General features: G+C 33.2%; 3 protein-coding genes across 16 annotated transcripts in view; 2 read left to right on the forward strand and 1 right to left on the reverse strand.

Moving 5' to 3' along the window:
- sgsh (N-sulfoglucosamine sulfohydrolase (sulfamidase)) overlaps positions 1 to 9,311 on the forward strand; it is a 33,248-nt gene extending 23,937 nt beyond the window's left edge. For 12 of the 13 annotated variants that reach the window (XM_087303023.1, XM_087303016.1, XM_087303017.1 and 9 more), the window contains 6 exons: positions 404 to 564; positions 637 to 742; positions 2,825 to 3,156; positions 4,495 to 4,576; positions 4,663 to 4,866; positions 8,628 to 9,311. In XM_087303023.1, coding sequence (XP_087159149.1) covers positions 649 to 742; positions 2,825 to 3,156; positions 4,495 to 4,576; positions 4,663 to 4,866; positions 8,628 to 9,187 — 1,272 coding nt within the window. In that variant the 5' untranslated portion in view covers positions 404 to 564; positions 637 to 648 and the 3' untranslated portion in view covers positions 9,188 to 9,311. 13 annotated transcript variants of the gene reach the window in all.
- Positions 9,312 to 11,738: 2,427 nt separating this feature from the next.
- npb (neuropeptide B) lies at positions 11,739 to 14,277 on the forward strand. 2 transcript variants are annotated; one of them, XM_087303000.1, is made up of 2 exons: positions 11,739 to 12,113; positions 13,278 to 14,277. In XM_087303000.1, the coding sequence occupies exons 1-2, from the start codon at positions 11,799 to 11,801 to the stop codon at positions 13,404 to 13,406; spliced, it is 444 nt and encodes a 147-aa protein (XP_087159126.1). In that variant the 5' UTR covers positions 11,739 to 11,798; the 3' UTR covers positions 13,407 to 14,277.
- Positions 14,278 to 15,467: 1,190 nt separating this feature from the next.
- gnav1 (guanine nucleotide binding protein (G protein) alpha v1) overlaps positions 15,468 to 23,592 on the reverse strand; it is a 56,538-nt gene continuing 48,413 nt past the window's right edge. Inside the window, 2 exon segments of the mRNA NM_001166014.1 lie at positions 15,468 to 15,702; positions 18,693 to 18,780. Coding sequence (NP_001159486.1) covers positions 15,512 to 15,702; positions 18,693 to 18,780 — 279 coding nt within the window. The 3' untranslated portion in view covers positions 15,468 to 15,511.

Genomic DNA, 23,592 nt, shown 5'->3' on the forward strand with positions numbered 1-23,592 from the left:
AGACATAATTACGTGTTTATAAATACCAAATTTACCCAATAACTAAGCTATTCTCTGTAAATAAGCTATGTCTGGTGTCTTGGTTGTATATTCGCACATTTTTAATAACGTTAATATAATTTCATAAAAGTATTATTTTCTAACTAAAAATATTGAAATCATACTAACAAGCAATCACTATCAAAGTACAACATTGTTGACAGTCAATTTAATAGTGCTACTGTTGTTTTAAAGTCATAATTAAATGCGATTTCAGACCGAATATTCAAAGTAGCATGGTAAACAATAATAGGGACCATTTAATAAACGAATTTGCGAATATAAGCCATCTATATCTCAATCTGTTTGGCTCATATGTTGTATTGACGTTGTGCTAATGTTGTATCTACGTTGTATTGCACAGCTGATGATGGTGGGTTTGAGACTGATGTCTACAATAACACAGTGGTCCAGACTCCACATCTCCGAGCTCTCTCTAAGCGCAGTTTGATCTTCAAGAACGCCTTCACCTCCGTCAGCAGTTGTTCACCTAGCCGCTCCACCATATTGACTGGACTTCCACAGGTAACCAGCAAATATAAGTCTGTTTTAAGTCTAAACTGATGGACTGCGCTGAACTTTCTTCCTGATCAACAGCACCAGAACGGGATGTACGGCCTCCATCAGGGAGTTCATCACTTTAACTCGTTTGATGGAGTGCAGAGTCTTCCTCTACTGCTGAAACGAGCCAACATTCACACAGGTATGACGAGAGCCGTGAAAACACCACTTTTTACACATCGCCGTCATTTATTTCTTTTGAGTTCATCTTTTGAGATGATAGAAAAACTTTACATTTACAGATTTGTATCCGTTTTTACAGCCGCAATTTGATTTTTATTGGCAAATTGTACACTGAAAAAATAATTGTAATTACATTTGTTGATGTTTAAGGCCACATGATGAGAAAACATTATTTATAACAATGTCGTAATTCCTGTATTATTTCTCCTCTTGCACATTTTACAGTGTTTTCTTTTCTTTTTGGCTCATTTGCAAGTTTTTTTGTCTTGACAGGACAAGTGTCTTTCTCATTTACCTATTTCTATCATATTAATGTGTTTAAAATACTGTTTTTGTCCTTTTTTGTATACAGATTTTTCAATGCAATGTTTTGAAAAATAGCATCTCAAAGTAGCTACGTTTGGAAAGACTATTAAGCATTTAAATTGGAACGTCAAATATTTAACTGTGTTGAAATATATACAAAATACATCAATATAACATCTAATAATATATAATACTATATTAAAACAATTTACCTTATTAAATATATTTATTTTCTTGTCTAAAATAAATATATATTTTGCAGTACAATGAGGTTCAACCTACAAATAAAAACTGCAATTATTTAATAACACATTTTGTGTTAAAGTAGGAAATTTCGCTGTAAATAAAATTACAGTAAAAAATTATTATAAAACTGATTATCTCGGAGTTTTGACACGAGTCATAGGACATTTATAAAGATGTTGTGTGTTATCCAGTGCTTAAAACCACTGTGAATCTGGAAAAGGTATTTTCTTTTCGTTTCTATTTGGAATCATGAATATAGTGCAGAAAATGTTAATCTAAGAAACTAAAGTCTAAAAAATGCTCGGTTTTAACCAGGATGCGAATTACAGGGGGGTTTTAGAGGGATTGACCCCTCTAATTAAAACTTGGTGGGGGGGGGGGGGGGGGGGGGGCTTAGGCCTTTAATACTGAGAAATATTTTACTCTGTATAATTAAAATATGAGATAACATAAATGTACATTTGACCACCCCGGTAACAGCTCAAACCATTGTGAATATAACTAAAAATAAATATGTAAATAACTGAAAAATGTATCGCACAAACTAACCAAAACGGTTGACCCCCAGATCGTCAATGTATAAGTCATATACTGGTTTTAACCCAACATTGGGTGAAATATGGAAAACCCAAAGTTAGGTGTTTTTAGGCTCTAGGTGGAAATGACATTTTCTTTGTGAGAAGGATTTTAGATTTTGTTTATTTCATTTATTTTTTTCTTGAGAAACATTTGATTTTAGTTTTCGTACAGATTTTGACAAGTAGCATCTCGCTATTATGACATTTTACACTTGTTTTCATTTTTACTTCTGAAAATAGTACAAAAAGAAAATGTTTTTTTCCACTAAACATAAAAATGCCCATCCAGCTGCAACACAATACTGGGAAACATCCATACACACTAATTCACATACACTGGCCAATGTAGTTTATTCAATTCACCTATAGCGTATATCTTTGGACTGTGGGGGAAACCGGAACACCTGGAGGAAACCCACGCGAACACGAGGAGAAGATGCAAACTCCACATAGAAATGCCAACTGGCCCAGCCGGGACAACCAGCGACCTTCTTGCTGTGAGGCAACTGTGCTAACCACTGAGCCACCGGGTCGCCCCTAGGTTTTTTGTGCTTGTTATATCTGTTCCACAAATAGTAAAACAATATTTCCACCAAATTTAGTTTGCTACCAGCATAGCTTATATAAATGTGACATTTTTATATGAAAATGTCTGTTTGTATACAAAAGTGAAAAGTCTTATGTACAAATATTCAAAACGTTTTTTGCAACTTCTATATTTTATATGACTGCTTTTGTATAACAAGGCTACAAACTTTCTATAAAACAACATATTCATACAACAGTAGCATATGCATAAATATTTTGGAACCCCTTTTAAAACCTTTTTGTTCTCATCATGTTTTAAATTATTTGAAACTAAAGTTTGGAATTTCGAAGTTCGGACTTCACGATCGTTATTATTTTTAAAGGTATTATAGGGAAAAAACATGTTGGTCCCGGCCCTGTTTACCCGTTTGACTTCGCCTACACGGAAGAGACCAATTCTGTCCTCCAGGTGGGTCGGAATATCACCAAGATCAAGCTCCTTGTTCGGAAGTTCTTCCAGAGCCATAAAGAAGAGAGGAGCGAGACGAAGGAGGAACGGCCTTTCTTCCTGTATGTGGCGTTCCATGATCCTCACCGCTGCGGTCATTCCCAACCTCAGTATGGAGTGTTCTGTGAGAAGTTCGGGAATGGAGAGAGCGGAATGGGGAGGATTCCAGACTGGGAGCCGAAGTATTACTCTCCGGATCAAGTCAAGGTGAGAATTTAAGAAAAATGTAAAAAGCACAGATTTTGTTTAGATTTGCACTACAATACAATAAATTAAATAAACACACACAATAAAGTACAAGCCATATACAGTGCAGGAAGAGGCAGGAAATCTAAAGGGCTTATTTAGAAATAAAGAAAATTAAAACAATTTCTGAAATGTAAAAATAAGAGCTAAATTACAATAACAAATATTTTATGTGTAAATTATTACAAATTGATTATAAACCCCCTCAAAATAACTAAAAAATAAACCTTATTCGGGACATGAAATCACTATTCATTTCTTTAAATCCAAAGATCCAGAATAAAATCTAAATCTAATCAGATATTGAATTCTTTTAGTTTAGGAGATTAAGCCGAAGGAAAATGAATGAATGAATGAATGAATGAATATAAAAAAATTGAAAATAGACAATAAATATTTGAGACTAATTTATGCGCTGCTGGGGATGTTTCATCCACTCTGGGGTGATTTTAAGTCTTATTTTGGCCATAATCTTTTCTGAGTTTCAGCTAGCAGAATGGTTTTTGGTGACTTCTTATTTTGACACAATATTTAGAAAAAAAACTTTGAATATTTAAAAAAAAACTCAATTTACTCTGGTCAAATTTACTGCCCTTTTGTTATGTTTTTTTTTTTTTTTTGTATAAATCTGTTGATTAACCTAAGTCCTGGTCAAAACTACTAAATTATCTTAAAAATGACACAATTTTAACTCTTTTATTGCTAAGTTCACAAATGATGTCAGTAGTGATTTGGTGAAAAATACACACAAAATGACTTATTTTTAATATAAAAAGTAATTGTGGACTAGATTTTTTTCACCTTTTATTAAAGTCTTAGACATGTGAAACAACATTGGCTTTGATGCATTGTTAGATTCTCATTTTTCTCGAAACACTAGTTTTAATCAGGACTGAGGTTGATTAACAGATTTATCCAAACAATCTAGATAAAAATATTTATTGGATGCTTTTTTTACAGCAGTTTAATTCATTGGATGTTTTTATCCCAAACAGAGGATAAAACAAAGGGTAGTAAATTTGAACAGTGCACAAGGGTTCATTTACTTTAAAATACATTCTAACATGCTCTGGAATTTGACCTTCTACTGAATATATCTTATACCTGAAATCACATATTTAAACTAATATTAATTTCATAAATGTTAAGAAGCTGACATTTCTGAAACTAACAAGTAAATACATTTGTTTGGATTCAGTCTTCATTTCCCTCTGGAAAATGACTATATTAAAATATATAAGATCGTCTAGATAGATGTCTAGTTTTTCCTACCCATCAGTCTGTTTAATGTCAAACAAGGTTCCGTATTTTATTCCGGACACTCCTGCAGCGAGGGCGGATATAGCGGCTCAGTACACAACAGTCAGCCGGCTGGATCAAGGTTAATATGTTTTACATCATTTCAGGTAATATATGGATTTTCACTTGTATAGATTTTAAAACTATCCCATTGTTTGATTTTCAAAGGGATTGGTCTGGTTCTTGAAGAATTGCGGAATGCCGGATTTGAAAATGACACTCTGGTGATTTACAGTTCAGATAACGGAATTCCGTTCCCCAACGGACGCACTAACCTGTATGGCTCAGGTGTGAAGGAGCCCATGTTGCTCTCATCACCTGAACACCAGCAGCGCTGGGGGGAAATCAGCCAGGCCTACGTCAGTCTACTGGGTAAGACACAAACTACAGCACCATTATTTTGATCTCAAGGAGAATTCAAATGAAATGTAGCTGTTCATTTACTCACCCTTGAACCATTTAAGATTGTAAGTGACATTTTATTCTGTCATGCATTACAGAAGATCTGCATGGTCATGAGCTGTGTTGTAATCACTTTTAACCACTAGATGGCGCCCAATTCTAATTTAACAATACACCTTCATGCACTTGTTCCTGTTTTTGAGGCCTGACGCTGAAAACGCTCTTTACTGAATGCCACTTTTTTTGTACTAACGGACAGTTATTTGGATAACAACAAATCTTACTAGTGAGCATTTACTGTTCATGTAGCGTAGAGCAGGACGAAGCTTTTTTTTGTCTTTTTACCGAATTATAATTTAGACATTTCTGTGTAAAATAATTGTGCAATGATGGAAAGTGCTGCACCTCTAGGTGTTTGTTTCTGTTTTTAAAAAATGACATCCATTACTATTTTTGTGCATTTTTGCACACGATTCTGTTTAAATTCTATTTATTTACAGATAACCATCAGTCAGTGTAATAATATCATCTGTTTCTACAACTCATATGTTGTTTTCTTCGATATTAAAAGACAGCCTCCTCTATTATTGCACACTTTATGTATTTTATGTCTTAGCTTTATATTTATGGACATGTTTTTCGCCATTGGAACCATTGATTTTTTGTAAGATTAAAATTTTTTCATTAGACCAAAATTTTTGTCTTCACTATTGTACATTTTTGCACTTTATTTGAGAAGGATCTGGGTGTAGATGCAAGCTGAGGCTGCATGCAATGCTTTTAATGCATACACCTTACCCCGTCCCTAACCCCACCGCTCACAGTGATGTCACTAGCTGTATTGAGTGCATATAGCTGCGGTCACACTGAGCTTTTCCTCCCATAAACTTCCATTCATACGCACGCGAATGCGTCAGACCGGAAACGCGGGGTCATTCGTCAAGTTTCGCAGGTTGCTGCAGTGCAGTTCAAGCTTGGTGAACTCTGACCTGCGAAATCGCATCACTTGACTGCGTGAGACCAATCGAGGATCAAAACATGACCTCTCTGAACAGAAATTTAAAACATGGAGCCAGGGCCGGAGTGAGACTCCTTTACAGCCCTGGAGTTCAAGCATTAGACCGGCCCACCTCAGTTCACGACTGACTATATTAAAATAAGATCATTTCCAATTCAGTTACTAATTACACTATCACGTCTTTTTCAAGAAAACAGCTGCTTTAGAACTTCAAATGTTCAACAACCTTACAGTTTTATGTCTTAACAACAAAAAAATAATAATAATAAAAAAAGAATTACTCAGGTGAGGATCGAACACGTCGTAACGCAATGTGCTGACCACTGGACCACAATAGAGCTGATACGCTTATGTTGCCGGAATGATAATTACATTATTATTACCCTGCCGGCTGCATTTTGCTCATGGGGCTGCGAGACAATAAATAAGAAGAGCAGAGCTGCAGCAAAATAATGAATAAAAAGAGTGAGGCTATGGTCAAATAAAAAAACAAATGAAAAAAAGTGCGACTGCTGAGAGTGCACACAGCTAGAAACACCGGCCCTCGCGGCCAAAAAACGAACCGGCCCACCGGGAACTCACCCGGTCCTCCCGATTGGCCAATCTGGGCCTGCATGGAGCAATCGCTCTCTTTTTTAAATGTCTAACAAGCTTGTTTAATCCCGCCCCTTTTCGCAGCGCCAAACGACAGAATATCGCATGCTCAAACTCTAACGTGACCGCAGCTTTAGTCTGAAACTGCATGTCTGAGACTGCGTGTCTCAGCTTGCATGTGCAAGTCTGCAGCCAGATGCTATTGCTTTATTCGCAATTTTATCTCTCATCTTTTTGTTGACTAACATTTTTGCCACTGTGACACGATTTTCTAAATGTACCAATCGCAAGTTGTTCGTGCAAAATATTAAATGTTGACCCTCTTCATTGCATATTTTCACACATGATTCTACATCTGATCTCTACTCTTATTTACTGATTTATTTGTCATTGTAACATTTCCTAAATGCATAAATTGTAAGCCGTTTGTGTGATGTAAAAAATTCTGTTCCTCACTATTTGGCTTTTTTGCACTTGATTTTATATTTTAACTTATTTTCCACTGTAAAAAATGTTTTATTTATATTGATCGTAAAATAGCGTCTTCACATTTTCACACTTGATTTTAGATTTTATCTCATAATTTATTTACTCGCATAATTTTGCCAATGTAACTACATTATCTCTCTGTAAAAATAGTAAATTGTTTGTACGATTATAAAAAATGGTGTCTCGCTATTTTGCGCTTGATCCCTTTTTATTGACATAGTTATGCGAATGACCACATTTTCTTGTTATACGAATCATACATTTTTTGTACAACATAACAAAATGCCATCTTTGCTATTTCGCAATTTCAGACTTGATTCTATCTAGATCTCCAATCTTTTATTTACTGTCAGTTTTGGCAATGTGACTACATTTTCTCACTTTTCGAATCAATAATTGTTCGTACAATACTTTTATCGCACAGTAATGAAAAATGTTTTCCCATGCTATTCGAACTAATTGTAAAATGGTGCCTTCGCATTTTCACATCTCTTATTTTATTTACTCACACACTTTCGCCAATGTAAGTATATTTTCTCTCTGCACAAATCATAAATTGTTTGTACGATATGAACGCTATTTTGCAGTTTTGCACTTGATTCTATTTTTTCTATATATTTATTATATAGAAATTAATTTATTTGATCTCTATTATTGCATTTATTGGCATTGTTTTGCCAATGTTGATCACATTTTCTTACCGTACAAATTATAAATTGTTTGTGCGATATGAAAAAAAGTGAGTTCTCACTATTTCGCATTTTTGCACTTGATTCTGTTTTATCTTCTATCTTATTTACTTGCATAGTTTTGCCAACATAACTACATTTTCTTTCAGTACGAGTTGTTCGTAAGTTCGAATTGTTTCAGTACACATCGTAAATTGTTCGCACGATTAAAAAAATTGCATCATTCGCTATTTTGCTTTTTTGAGCTTGATCCCTTTTTATTAGCACAGTTTTGCGAATGTGATTCGAATGTGATTCAATGAACACATTTTCTTTGTACAAATCTTAAATTGTTCATGCGATATTAAAAAAATGGCATCTTCGCTATTTCGCAAGGTTACACTTCTGTATTTTATCTTTTTTTCTGACATAGTTTTGCCAATGTAACCAAATTTTCTTGCTGTACGAGTCATTAATTGTTCGTACGACATAATAAAAATGGCATCTTCACTATTTCACATTTTTGTACTTGATTCTATATTCTATCTCTAATCTTTTGTTTAGAGATACTGTACATTGTTCGCACGATAATAACAAAATGGTTTCCTTTGCTATTTGATCTAATTGTAAAATTCTCTTCACATTTTCGTACTTGATTCTTTATTTTATCTCTAAACTTTTATTTACTCACATAGTTCTGCCAATGTGACCACATTTTCTCTCCCCCTGTAAATCAAAAAAAATTTCATACGATAAAAAAATGGCATCTTCGCTATTTTGCATTTTTTGCGCTTAATTCAATATTTTTTCTTTAATCTTTTTTTTACTCGCATGGTTTTGCCAATGTTGATCACACTTTCTTTCAGTAAAAATGATAAATTATTCATACGATATAAAAAAATGGAATCCTAAATTGTTCGTAGGATGTTAAAAAATGTCGTCCCTCACTATTGTTCCCGCAGACATCACTCCTACAATTCTGGACTGGTTCTCTTTGCCGTACCCATCCTACAGTCTCTCCATGTCGCAACCTGTGGAGTTGACGGGTCGCTCTCTCCTCCCAGCCCTGATCTCAGAGCCATCCTGGGACACCGTCTTCTCCAGCCAGAGTCTCCACGAGGTCACCATGTTTTACCCTATGCGCTCCATCCACAAGGGCCCCTACCGGCTCCTCCATAACCTGCACTACCGCATGCCTTTCCCCATAGACCAGGACTTCTACATCTCTCCAACCTTCCAGGACCTGTTAAACCGCACTCAGTCAGGACGACCCACAGGCTGGTTTAAGACGCTAAATGAGTATTACTACCGGCAGCGATGGGAGCTGTTTGACGTCCGGACTGATCCGATGGAGAAGGTGAATCTGGCTGGTGATTCGGATTATTCAGAGGTTCTGGAGAGCTTGAAGGATCTGCTGTTAAAGTGGCAGTGGGGGACGGAAGACCCCTGGGTTTGTGAACCTGATGCAGTTTTGGAGGCCAAACTGGAGCCGGAGTGCAGACCGCTATACAACGGACTATGATTTTACAGACTCATGAACTTCTTATGATTCAGGTTTTACTTGTTCTAAAGAATGTATTTGTAGATTTTGTATTGAAATGTTAATAAAAGGTCTGAATAAAAACAAAAACATGACATCAATATGAGCTAGTTTTGTTTTGTTTGGATATATCTGAAACTGTGGTACTACAGTAGTGCGTTTGATTCACTATAGATTGCTAAAAAGGCAGTAAAGCTTCATATAATGTTTTCACTGCTTGCATAAATGTTGTCAATCAATGTTATTTAAATACTGTCATTATTAATTATTTCAGTTTAATTTTATTACAAATATCTAAATCTAATCTAAATTAATATACAATTATTAGCATAATCATTTTAAATACTTAACAACAACAATGAAACTAATAATAATAGTATAAAAATGATATACAGAAAGCATATAATTACTATTTTAAAAGCATCAAATTGCAACATTTTAGTAATAATGCAAAGATATACCTAAGCAGTATGATTTAAATGTGATGATAACAACTGTTATTATTTAAATAATTAAAATATATAATAACAATAAAGTAGCATTAATATATTATAGTATATACACATGTTTTTATAATAACACTGAATTTGTAATATGTATCTTATTATTAATATTATTTATATTAGTATACAAGAGGTATTAGTAGTAATATTAAAGATGATACTTAAGATGTAGATCATTTTATTATAGATTTTTTTCTTGTCATACTATTATTATATAAAATAATTTTTTATTTAATATTAATGTATAAATATTCTTAATATTTTTAAAACATAGGCATCATACAATGACACAATGTTATTTTAATAATAAACATTGAATAATTTAATAATAATAATTTAGGGGGGTAAATAATTCTGACATTAACTTTAATATATGACTTTAATATATATATATATATGTATATATATGTGTGTGTGTGTGTGTATATATATATATATATATGTATGTATATATATATATATATATATATATATATATATATATATATATATATATATATATATATATATATATATACACACACACACACACACACAAAGTTAAAGTCAGAATTATTTACCCCCCTAAATTATTAGCCCCCCTATTTATTTTTTACCCATGCATTTTCTGTTTAGCATGGAGATTTTTTTTCAACACATTTCTAAACATAATTGATTTAATAACTCATTTCTAATAACTGATTTATTTTATCTTTGCCATGATGACAGTTAATAATATTTTACTAGATATTTTTCAAGACACTTCTATACAGCTTAAAATGACAATTAAAGGCTTAACTAGGTTAGTTAGGTTAGCTCGACAGGTTAGGGTAATTAGGCAAGTTTTTGTAAAACGATGGTTTGTTCTGTAGACTATCGAAAAAATAACGCTATATAATAAACATAGCTAATAATTTAAAATCTAAAAATTAAGAACTGCTTTTGTTCTAGCCAAAATAAAACAAATAAGACTTCTTTTAGAATCTTATCAGAATATCTATTAGAATATTATCGGACAGGCTGTGAAAATTTCCTTGCTCTGTTAAACATCATTTGGGAAATTTTTAAAAAAGAAAAAAAAATTCAAACGGGGTCTAATAATTCTGACTTTAATTGTGTGTGTGTGTGTATATATATATATATATATATATATATATATATATATATATATATATATATATATATATATATATATATATATAAATCTTTAGGATATTAGCTTAAATAGTCACAGATATTTTCATTTGATGTTAGGTATATTTGGTTTAATTGTCAATAAACCCTAAAGCTTGTTAAAGCACTTTCGGATTCTTGACAGAAATTGCTCTCTCATTTAAATCATTTAAAAACCTGCCAATGTAGTAAAACGCTGTCATGCTCACCCAAGAGTGTAATTACAGAGACGTCAATAAGTCAATACGTCAAACCAGTCATTAATCCTTATCTATTTTCTCTTCCTATAATGCTTATTCAGTCCAACTAGATCCTATTCTGTTCTATTGTATTCTTAAATATAAAGGGGGCAGTTCGATCAAAAAATATAATGTACTAGTTATTTACTCACTCGAGTGGTCTCAAAACTTTATAAGTTTCTTTTTTAATGTTGAAAACAAAAGAAGATATTTTGAAGAATGTTGTAAATTGTAACAGTATTTTTATCTTGTGTTCAACAACAGAAGAAACTCAAACAGCTTTAAAACGAGGAGAATGAGTAAATAATGACCGACGTTTCATCTGGGAATAAACAATAATAAAAATAAAGTTGTTCTTAGTTAACATGTCCGCGTGTCTTTGCCCGGGGATTTACTCTTTACCAATTTTCTCTGTGACGCCGGAAAGACGTTTATTGATCGCTAATAGACAGAGAAACAATATTAACCCGTCACACATCACATCTACCTGACGTTAAATGCTCCCCGAGCGTCTCCAAACGCGCAAAAACGCGCAAATCAATCCCATTGGCCGGAAATATGAATCATCTCACGGGGGAATGACGAACGAGATCACGACTCCGCGGGCTCTATATAAACTCCAGAAGTGCAGACCCAACCATCAACTGCAACAACAAAAAGCAACAACAACAACAGAGAACACAATCACCCGAGCGCGCAATGGAGAGGTCCGTCAGATCCGTGCTGGTGTTCGTAGCTGTTTCCATCCTCATTTCCAGCCATCCCACAGACGCCTGGTACAAGCAGTCGACCGGTCCAAGTTACTATTCGGTTGGGAGAGCGTCGGGTTTGCTGTCGGGCATCCGGAGGTCGCCGTATGTGCGCCGGTCTGAGGGGGAATCAGCGCTGGACAGCGGAGAGACTCCCGTGGTCTCCAACAGCGTCCTGGCGGAGCTCAGCAGCAGCAACAGCGGCAGACAGACTCCAGTGCTGAAGAACATGGTACAGCACACACACCATTCAGAAAACAAACAGGTTATTACATTATGTTCATAATTAAATAAAAAAAAGTAGCTACTAAATTTAATATTTAGCCTACATTTATATGCACATTATTCAACTAATAAAGTACACTAAAGTTTTTTTTTATAAAAAATACTAAATATTTTTATAAAATTTGTGATATAAACGTTTTATAACTAATTAAACGTTATATTCTTTATTTAAAAATAAATGTAAAATATTAGTTTATGTATTTTATTTTAAAATAATTGTGCTTTTTAAATCAAGTTTAAAGTGAATTTAAAAGATACACTTTTACATCTATAAATACTAAATGTTTCGAAAATATAACCTAAAACGAGTATCATATTTTATAAGTAGATATTGCACATTATTCAGATCTAATTTTTAAGATTTTTTTCTTTATTTTCTAAAATAATTTAAATTTAAATAATCAATTTCTAACTAAAATAAATTCCACTGTTATCTTATTATAAATTTAAATATCTTACCATCTTAATCAAGCTGGTTTTATTTAACAATAACAAATTGTGACTAATTTAATTTGATATAGGCTAATTTAAAGCATTTTATAAGGTTGATATTATTTGCATGCTGCTAAGGACTTAAAATATTGAAACTTTTTCTAAAACGAGCATTATAAAATTAATAAATACATAATGTTTAGCAGAGAACTACTTCATTTGTACTCAGTTATGATTATGAATATATATATATATATATATATATATATATATATATATATATATATATATATATATATATAGAGAGAGAGAGAGAGAGAGAGAGAGAGAGAGAGAGAGAGGAAGAGAGAGATAAAAACTTACATTTAATAAATATTTGTATAAACTCTGATGGTTGTATATTGTTTATTAAGAATGAAATCTTTGCTGATGAGTTATATAGCTAAACCTGTTATAAACTTCCTATATTGGAAGTGTTATAAAAAAACTTTAAAAGTGTTAAACTCTTGGCTATATACACTGGCAGCAATTTTTTTAAATGATTAAGATTTTAGAGTAGTGATAACCATTTTTCTTAATATTATTGGTCCGTTACTTTCATTCAAACGCCATTTTTTAAATTTCAAAATAGAGTAACGGTAACGGTTAATTCAAACTGACTAACCGCCTGCAAACTTTTGTTAACCTCCTCTGTGCCGCTTTTTCTCCTCAGGCGATCTGCGTAAAGGACATTTCCCCAAACCTACAGAGCTGCGAGCTGCTTCAGGACGGTTCGAGCTCGTTTCGTTGCAAAGCAGACGTGTTTCTGTCGCTCGACTCTCTGGACTGCTTCACCTCATGAGCGGCGCCGGTCCTTTCCCTCCCCGACCCGAGTCTCTTCCATTTCAGGAGTGTTTACCGCCGAGGCAGCCAGACGTGCTGTTGACACTGAATGTTTACCAGATTCACACCAGAGAGATCAACGCTGCTCCAGAACATCTGCTTTCCTGCAAAACATCACTCCTGTATACGTGATGACGTTTATTATGACTGACATTCTAAACGTTTTCGGCGCGAAAGTAAGCCATTTTCTGTGAGCGTGACCGATTTCCGATTCAGTCGCTTTAGCTTAGTAATTGCATGAAAAGTTGACTGCTGTAAACTTTTTTCGATCTCCAAAGCATAATTATAACAATTCATTAAATCAAACAATTAAAAATATCCATTTGTGATATGAGCAGAAAGCTAAAAATAACTCAAATCAAATGACACCGGAAGTGACACACATTCAAATTACATCATCTAAGTTACTGCTGTTATGTAAAAAAAAAAGAAAGCGTTACACATTTACAGTAAAATCTAGAATTAAGACAGCACATAAATGATATTTGTTTAGTATAGCAAACACAAAAGTGAAGTCAAACCAAATACCAAATTTCCTTCCAGTGTGAACACATATTTTGCAGGAAAACAGATCTCGAAGAGCAGTTTGAGCCCTCCTGGTTCACATAATGTGAAGTATGCTGCTTGAAATTTGTAAATCGAAAATAATGAAATCCACAGAAACAAAACAAAGGTGTATTTTTTTTGTTCGATCCGTTTCCCCTCGCACCCGCCCTTCTCCTGTATCTACCTACAGATGTATTAAATGTTCATAAAAAGAGTTATGTTATGAGCAAAAACTTTCAAAGATGTTTTCTTTATTTTATTAAACTTGAAAGACACACTGTTCATTCTGTTTGTTTGTGTCGTGACTCGCTCTGTACAAGAAATCACCAAAAAAAACAAATGTCTTTTTTATTACATTTCTATTTACAGTGGCCTGCTTGCATTTACAGAGTGCATTTGAAAAGTGAAATATGGCTTTTAAATAGATACATATATATCAGTGAATAAATGATATTTAGTAAATAAAAACAATAGACATTTGCTACACAGTTATACTTCATGTAGATGTGTGAACACGAAACAAAACTATAATCAGTTCTTTATCAAAATGCTGCAACGACTGATTACAACTGGATCAAAAGCAAAACACGATGCATAACGCAAAAAATAAACTCTATAGGTTTCTCTAAAATGTGCAAAAGTGAAGTCAAACCGAATTCAGTTCACTTCCAGTGTGAACACACTAATTTTCAGTGATAATTTGCAGAAAAACTGATCCCTAAGAGCAGTTCTGAATGCACTTAGTTCACACAATGTAAAATTTGCAGCTTGAAAATTATAAATCGAAAATTGATATCCACATAAACAAAACGGAGGCATATTTGGATTATAATACTCATAAAAAAAGAGAAAAAAGTGATTAAACTTATTCTGCGAGACGAAAAAGAAATCACAAAATATCAAAAACAAGATTAGTTTTTAATTACGTTTCTATTTACAGTGGCTTGTTTGCATTTACACAAGCAAAATACGGCATTTTAAATAGCAAAAATATATATTTATCGGCGAATAATTGGAATATAAATGGTAAACAAAACAATATGCATTGTGCTTCATACAGAACGCTCGCTCAATTTTGGTATAACAAAACCATTTCAGACTGAATCACCAACTCACCATCAAAGTGCTGCAATGCATTGGATCCCAACTGAGTCAAAAGCAAAACATGATTCATAACGTAAAATATTAACTCTAAAATGCATCACACTAAATAAAAACATTACACCAGGGGAAAAGAAGGTGATTTTTAAGTGATGATTAACCAGCATGTGAGGAACATCAGGTGGAGAATAATGAGATGTTGATTTCCTAGTTTGATTTACACTTCCAAAGCATAATATATGATTCATATGGCCTGATTATTGCATTTTGAGCATAATTTTTAATTTTCTAAGTAAGAAAAACGTATAAACTTGAGGAAAGGTGTGCGGTCGCTCTGTTTGGATTAATATGAGAGCATCATATGTAATAAATACCAGCATATGCTTGGCTCATCCATGAGTCTTTTACAGGTTTTCCTCAGAGCAGAGAAACAGCCTCCAGGTTCTCCTTGATAATGGTGTCCATCACCACCTGGAAAACCACCTGGACGTTGGATGTGTCTGTGGCTGTGGTGAAGTGATGGTAGATGAGTTTACTGGGAGACGCGTTTAATGACACGAACATGTCGGCGATGAAGCGAGCGGCAGCATCAACATCACAGTCAGCTCCTGCGAACGGGAAAAAAGGGAGATGTTTTTGAGAGAAGTGTGTTTATTTGATTTAAAATACTGTACTTTTATACACCTGTTTTATATTTAATTGAATACATTCAAGTGTAACTTATTTCTTTAGAGGAGTGTTGAATTTTCAGCATCATTATTCCAGTCTTTAGTAATAGATGATCCTCCAGAAATCATTTGCAGCATTTTCAAGGTTGTAAAATGGTTTATTATTTTGTGGAAATATTGCAGGATTGTTTGATGAATCGAGAAAGCCAAATGACTGCGTTTATTTTAAATACAAGTCTTTTATATGTCTTCACAAGCACTTTTGAACATTTTTATGAACTATAAAAAGAATATATATTTTAAATAAAGACTAAAATTCTACTATAATACATCATAATAATTATCATAATAAATAATACACAAATACAAAAACAATCTAAAGCTTAACAATTATTTATTGTAAAGCACTAAGAGTTGTGTAGTTTAGTGTTTGGTATAGCAACAATTGTGTGGCACAAGCCATTGAAATGAATGGGATTCATATCACTGTGCTTTCTGTGTCCGATGTGAAAGCAGTTTCACTCTGTGCTGTGACGACAACTGGAGTGAGAGTAAAACTTTTTTATTGGCTTGCTTTCATTCCATTCATCCAAGTAACTATTCAATGTCAGGTACTAATATTTTCCTTTGCACATGTGTAAAAGTTTCTCTAGTAGAAATTTAAGCTATAAATAAGTAATTTCATAGCATCTACCAACATTTAATTCTGTTATTTAAATCACAATTTCCAGAAAATCTGAGAAACGACGAGTAAAGTGAACATAATTGATTTTTCTTTTCAAAGACACAAAATGGAAATTGTAGACTATGCATATATGATTGTGATATGATCAGCAGGATTGATGAATGTGCACTAAACCATCAATACTGAATTGACAGCATGATGAATGTATTATTGCATCTATCCGGATTAGAAGTTAGATGTAGTAACAGGCTTTATAGTAATCTGATGGGAGATTAAGTTTGTCATATACAAGTGTCGGCGAGGAGGGCAGAGGGAGAGAGAGAAGAGACTGTCATGCAGAAAATTTCCAGCCTCATCCGTCTTGACCTTTTCTCCATGAGGGGAAAACTCCAGGATCCTTTCCAGCTGATTAGAGCAGCAAACCACAAACTCACTGAGACACTAAAACTGCACACAGACTGAGGAGAGAGATACAGAGCTGCAGGATACCACACACTCACAGACAGAGAGAAAGAAGAAAGAGAGGGAGAAGAATGGGAGAGAAGAAAAAAAGACGTTTAGAAAGAAATTAAGAAATAAACTAAGGGCAGGAACGAAGGAAAAAAAATAAATACAGAAAGAGGTTTAGAAAAGGTAAAAGAAAGAAAGAAAGAAAGAAAGAAAGAAAGGAAAAAGAAAATAAGTTTAGAAAGAAGAAAAATGCAAAAAAGGTTTAGAAATAAGCATAAAGGTAAGAAAGAGAAAAGAGAGAGAAGAGAACAGAAAGAAAGAAATAGAGAAGAAAGAAAGATGAAGACATGAAGGAAAGACAAAATACAGAAATAGTTTTAGGAAGAATCAAAAATATATATAAAAAAGAAAGGGTGGAAAAGAAAATAGGTTTAGAAAAAAGTGAAAAGGCAAGAAAGAAAGAAAAAAAGGTTTAAAAAGCAAAAAGGCAAGACAAAGAAAAGAGAGAAAAGAAAGAAACAGAAAGAAAGAGAAGTAACAAAGACAAAAGGAATAAAGAAAAACGGGAGGGAAAGAAATACAGAAAGGTTTAGAAAGAAGCAAAGAGGCAAGAAAGAAGAAAGAACGAAGCAAAAAGGCAAGAAAGAAAATAAAGAAAGGTTTAAAAAGGCAAGACAGAAAAGAAAGAAACAAAGAAATAGAAAGAAAAAATAAGTTAAGAAAAAGCAAAAAGGCAAGAAAGAAACAAAAGATGTAAGGAATGAAAAGAAGCAAGGAAATAGAGGTTTAGAAAGTAGCAAAAAAGAAAAAAAGAAAAAGAAAGGCAGGAAGAAAAGAAAAAAGAAAGAAAATGGCTGAAATAAAAGAAAGCAGCTAAAAATGTCAAATAAATTTAGTCAAGAAAACTAAAAAACTGAATGAATTTCAAAACAGAACTTACAAACAACAGAATGAACAAAGATGAATAAAAAATAAGAAACAAAAAAGACAAAAAAAGCTAACAAAAAGAAACAACACACTACTAAATGAAGGAATAATAAAATAATACTAAAGAGATTAGAAAAGTAAAGCACAAAATGAGAATAAAATATGAAAATAAAAAAGAGAAACAACAAGAACAAGAAATTAAACCAGGAAAAGAATCAACGAAAGAATGAAAACAGAAAACGAAAAAGAGATATTAATTGCTAAAATAAAAGAAAGAATAAAAAATTGAATCAAACAACAAATAAATAATCAAAACAACACCAATAATACAAGAAAAACAAATGAAAGAACAGAAGAAAACAAACAAGCAAACAGAACAAAAGGATGAACAAACAAGTGGAAGAACAACAACATCAAGCAAACAAAAAAGAAGAAACAGGAATGAAAACATTAAAGAATGTGAAACAAACAATCAAACAATCGAAGTAAAACAAACAAGCAATTAGATAGAAGAGACAAATGACTGAAAAACAAACTAAAAAGAAAGAGAACAAACAAAAGTAAACAAAGCAGCAAACAAAAAGAGAAAAAAATGAAGAACTAAAGAAAGAAATGCAAAGAAACAAAAAATAACAAAGGAAAACAAACAATCAAACAAAACAAGCAGGCAACTGAACGAAAAAAAAAGACCAAATCAAAGCAAGAGATCAAACAAACCTGAGAACAGAAACACTGACTTTAGTAAAAGAAAAAAAGAGTAAACAAACAGAAGTTTTGCAGCTGAGGCACACACAGATCAGCCTTTCCTTCAGGAGTCGGTGGAGAAAATCAAGCGTGATTCACATTTAATCACAGCCTCGTCTCTCACCTCTGAACTGGGGAAGGTAATGGCGCAGATGACGCCCCGAGTGGAGGATCTTCTCTTGGAAAAGATCAATCTTATTCATGAATAAAATCTGCAAAAAAAAAATCAAAAATCAAAAGGAGACACTCTCACATCATGCCCAACAACAGCCATCAATCACACGCTCTGAGGAATCAATCGCTCATCGATCACAAATACAACAACAAACGAAAAAGAAAATAAGTTTGCTAAAATCAGACCATTAATACCTCACTGTCGTCTCTTTGTGGCCTCTAACTAAACTATAAAGACTCAATTAACAAGAAAGAAAGAAGAGAAAGTGGGAAGAAATTAAAGTGGGAAGGAAATAAAGAAAGAGAAAAAGAAAGAAAGAAATACAGAAAAAGAAAAAACCTTTTAAAAAAGAGAGAAAGAAAAAAGTAAGAGAAAAGGAAGAAAGATTTAGAAGGAAAGGAGATAAAATAAGAAGGAAAAGGGGAGGAAGGATATTAAGAAAAAAGAAATAAATGAAATAAGAAAGACAGAAAGAAAGTAGAGAAAGAAATAGATTTAAAAAGTAAGTAGAGGAATTGAGAAGCAAAAAGGAAGAAAGAGATTTGAAAAGAAAGAAGAGAAAGTGAGAAGGAAGAATGTAAGAAAGATATTTAGAAAGAAAGATTTAGAAAAAAGTAGAGGAATTGAGAAAAAAAGGAAGAAACAGAGGTTTAGATAAAGTGATACGGAAGAAAAGATCACATAGATTTCAAAACAAAGAAGAGAAAGTGAGAAGGAAAAGGGGAAGAAAGATATTTAGAGAGAAAGAAAGGAAGAAATAAACAAATTAAGAAAGTAGAGAAAATGAGAAAGAAACATAAAGAAAGAGATTTAGAAAGAAACACTTTAAAAATGCTGGGATCCACACAATAAATATGTGTTGGCGAAACATGTCAATATTAACATATTAGTTTTTATACATTTTAAATGGACTGAACATGAAACAATTAAGTTGCCACAAAATCGCTTTGTTTTTGTGTTTGAATTGTGTTGTTCCAGCACATTTAAAATAAGTAGTTTAAGCAAACAGCAAACATAACTTTGAGTAAAGGAGAGAAAGTGGAAAGGAAGAAAGGAAGAAATAGAAAAAAGTAATATGGAAAGAAAGAAGAAGATTTAGATAGAGAGGAGAGAAAGTGAGAGAGAAGTAGAGAAACTAAGAAAGAAAGAAAGAAAGACACAAAGAAAGAAAGAAAAAAAGAAATAAGAAAGAAAGAAAGAAAAGAAAGAAAGAAAATGAGGAGGAAAGAAGGAAAAAGATAGGGAGAGTCCACAAAAAGATGGCTATAAAAAAGGCTATAAAAGCTATAATGATTTAATTACCAACAATAAAGAAGTGAAAGTGAGAAAGAAAAAGTCGATAAAAGCAGACCATTAATATCCCAAAATGCCCAAAACGATGACAGAAAAAAAGCTATAAAGGCTTAATTAAGAACTCTGCACTGTATTGGTTTAGCCTAGCGCTTCCAAACAACACAGTATGACTAACACAGCTATAAAACGCATCTTAACAAGGGCAGTTTAGCGCTCCTCATTACACAGAAAGAGGTCGTACGATAAATAGACCGACAACACGAGGACCAAAAACACGCCTGCTGGTTTAATTACCAAACGACACCGCAATTATAAACAAGTCTGGGCTAAACTGATGACGTGCGCTGTAATTATGGAGGAAGATGCTAACTCTGCAGGCCAGGTTATCAAAGCAGGAGATGCTAAACGGGGAACTCATTGAGGGAGTTCAGATGAATGAAACCACGTCTGAATCAACCGGTGAGTCCTCAAAGTTTATAATGAGGTTAGGGGAGTTATGAAGAACTCGGTGACCGGTCATATTATAGAACGAAATGGGATATTTGAGGATATGGAAATGGACTGTTAAAACTGAAATCGGATGGAGGAGGAGCTATAAATGATGCTTGATGATGTCAGCAGAAACAGAAAATTGTTTTTGGAGGCGGGGCTTATTTTTAACCCCTTACAGTCAGTACATATTTAACCCCTGTGTGCTGTTAGGGATGTTTTAATCCACTCAGGGGTGATGCCTTATTTTTTGTTAAATTAGAAACAATTAAATATTGTCTTCGAGGTTCGGTGATCAAAATTTTTAACATTTGGTTGCCATTCTTGGAGCAAATCAATTCACTGAGATTTGAGGCAGTTACTGTGGAGTGAATGGTTGCCAATCTTGCACTTTTGTTTTGGTCTGTAACTTCCAGATGAGTATTAGTGCTGATATAGCACAAGCATACAACTCTTTCTTGACATAAAACTACAAGTTTAAGGTAATAAATACAAGCTTTATTTTTTTTCTTTTAATCAATTTTGTGCTGTTTTATACTTTGTACCGTTATTTTCTTTTCTTTTTTTTACTTTTGTTTGTTAACTGTCTTAAAAATCCAATAAATAAATCTTAAAAAAAAAAAAAGATTATTGCCTTTTTTGCCTATAGAACAGCAGCTAGAGAGGAAGTTAAATTAGAGAGAGAAAAGATGCGGGAATTATAATTTATTATTAAAAATAATAATAATAATAATAATAAATAAATAAAATAAAAATGGGCCACAAGTTGGGACTCTAAAATGCCTAAACAGGGTTTCTGCAGATATCATAAGGTTAAATTTAAGACTTTTAAAGACCTTTTTAGGACCTTTTTAAGACCAAGTATAAAATTTAAGACCTATATCGCAATATCAAAAACACGCAATAATAAATGTAAAATCACAAAATTAGTTGTAAAATAAATGTACTAAAGTACTAAAGGCAGGTTAGATGCACCATTCAACTACAGAAAAAACAAACAAACAAACATCTTAATGCTGATTTATACTTTCACCTGGCGCCGCATCACACACCTCACGAAACGGACGAGGCTTTTATACTTGACACATTCGCTATTAAGATATTTTTTTTAAATGACAGGGGGCGGTCAAAAGAAACAGACAGTAAAATCAGACGAATAAAAAGATAATCATTATCATTGAAGATGTTTTTGGGGGCCTCTTTTTTTGTTTTAACAAACTTATCCCCCTTATTTAAACTCTTACAAAAACTTTCCTCCTTTCCCACTGCTGTTGCAATTTCAAGCCAAGAATTACTGGTCATCTGGTTCTCCCTATGATCATGCATGGACGGATCACAAAAGATGTCGGTGCAGACGTACCTGTTTCAGAAAAAATCTCTTCAAAGTGTTTCATATTCAACTTAAATCAAATGCGGCACCACGCGAACTCTTCACCTGAGCCTCAAAAAATTCTATTAGTTCCGCTTAGGCGTTATTTCACTGACAAAAGAGCGCATTCATGTAAGACGAGCGAGCGAATCTCTTTGCTCGTGCACTGATTTCCTCTGTTTGTGGACAAAACTGCAAATTTTCTCTCTCTCAAATATGCACTGCTCATGCACAAATGTTCTGGCGTGCTTTCAGTGCACTGTTACCTCTTCCTTTTATGCTTTTTGATATGATTTATATTGGTAAACTATTAATTACCAATAACCAAATACTAAAATAGATTTAAATATTACATTTTTAATCTAATAAACCATAACATTTTTGGCTGTACGTTATATGATGAGATATTTCCAGTTTCAAACACTTAAAGACACAGAGAATAGTTTAATTTTAAAAACATTTATTAAACATCCAAAAGGTGCACCATACCAATAAAATAAAATAAAATAAAATAAAAAAAACATTTAAATATAAGTAATGCAAGCAGAAATGTAACTGTAATAGCAAATAGGGAAACACTTGATAAGGTATTATAGCCTACTGTACTGTTCACTCTTCAAATAAATCTCACTATCAATCTCATGTTATCATGTTAAATAAAATAAAGTGAACTAGTGTCTGCTCTACAGTGTTTTGTAAAGTACTTCAATTAATCTGTTGTGGTAATACTATAGTTGCAATTGTAACACAACAAGTGTAAAATCAACAAACAACTCAGTGCTTTATTTTTTTTTTTTTACAATATAGGGTATATTATACTACAATTCACCTCACTTTACTGCAGTAAAACTACACTGTATTTCATTTGATGAGTTCACTATTCTTAATACTACAGTATGCTGAAGCATCTCTGGAGAGCAAAAGCATGAAAAGAGGAAACACAAGACACAGAAATTGTGAGTTCGCATTTTCCGACGGAGCTAGAGCAGACCATTTACACGTGAGCAGCCAGTGTTTTGAGAGCACGCGAAAAGTTTTGTCCACGAACAGAGGAAACCGGCGTGTGAGCAAAGAGATTCGCTCTCTAGTATTGAATGAATGAATGAGCTCCTGACTTGTAATGCTGAGCTTTCGACATTTGTCAGTAAAATATTGCCTTACTCCGCCAGCTGAAATGATGTGGCGCGCACCTGCAGCGAACTTTCGCAAACACAGAGATGACTTTACATTCGCTGTGCGCACTGAGATTGGCTATTGCAAGTTGACCTTTTTCGTAGTTGTAATACTGCAAATTACAATTGGACTACTGAAATAAAAAACTACAACACCCTGAAAACCTAGCGACAACAACAACAACAAAAAAAAAAATTAATAAGCATTAGATGTAGCGTTACATGGACATCACAAAAACACGACCTGTGGAAAAATATTTAAGACCTAGAAGAGCGAATTTAAGACTTTTTAAGGCCTTAAATTTCGATTTTTTAATTTTAGACTTATTAAGACCCCGCGGAAACCCTGCTAAAGCAAAATATATGCCACTGTATCAATGTCAAAAACAGAGAAAGTTTTCAACATATAACATTTGTGTTAAATTAAAAAATAAATATTCCTTGAACAAATCACTAAGAAAAAAAAAAACAGAAAAATATTAATCAAAAGTAATAATTTATTAACAGGCGGTAGGAAGAAGAAAAA

The sequence above is a fragment of the Danio rerio genome, chromosome 22 (genome assembly GCF_052040795.2).
Source record: "Danio rerio strain M-AB ecotype USA chromosome 22, GRCz13ab, whole genome shotgun sequence".
NCBI lineage: Eukaryota > Metazoa > Chordata > Actinopteri > Cypriniformes > Danionidae > Danio > Danio rerio.

What these genes read in the sequence shown, in the direction of transcription:
- npb (XM_087303000.1), top strand. Translation starts at nt 11,799, where the DNA reads ATGGAGAGGTCCGTCAGATCCGTGCTGGTGTTCGTAGCTGTTTCCATC. An exon ending in ACCATTCAGAAAACAAACAG is followed by an intron (nt 12,114 to 13,277) that starts GTTATTACATTA and finishes TTTTCTCCTCAG; the next exon opens with GCGATCTGCGTAAAGGACAT.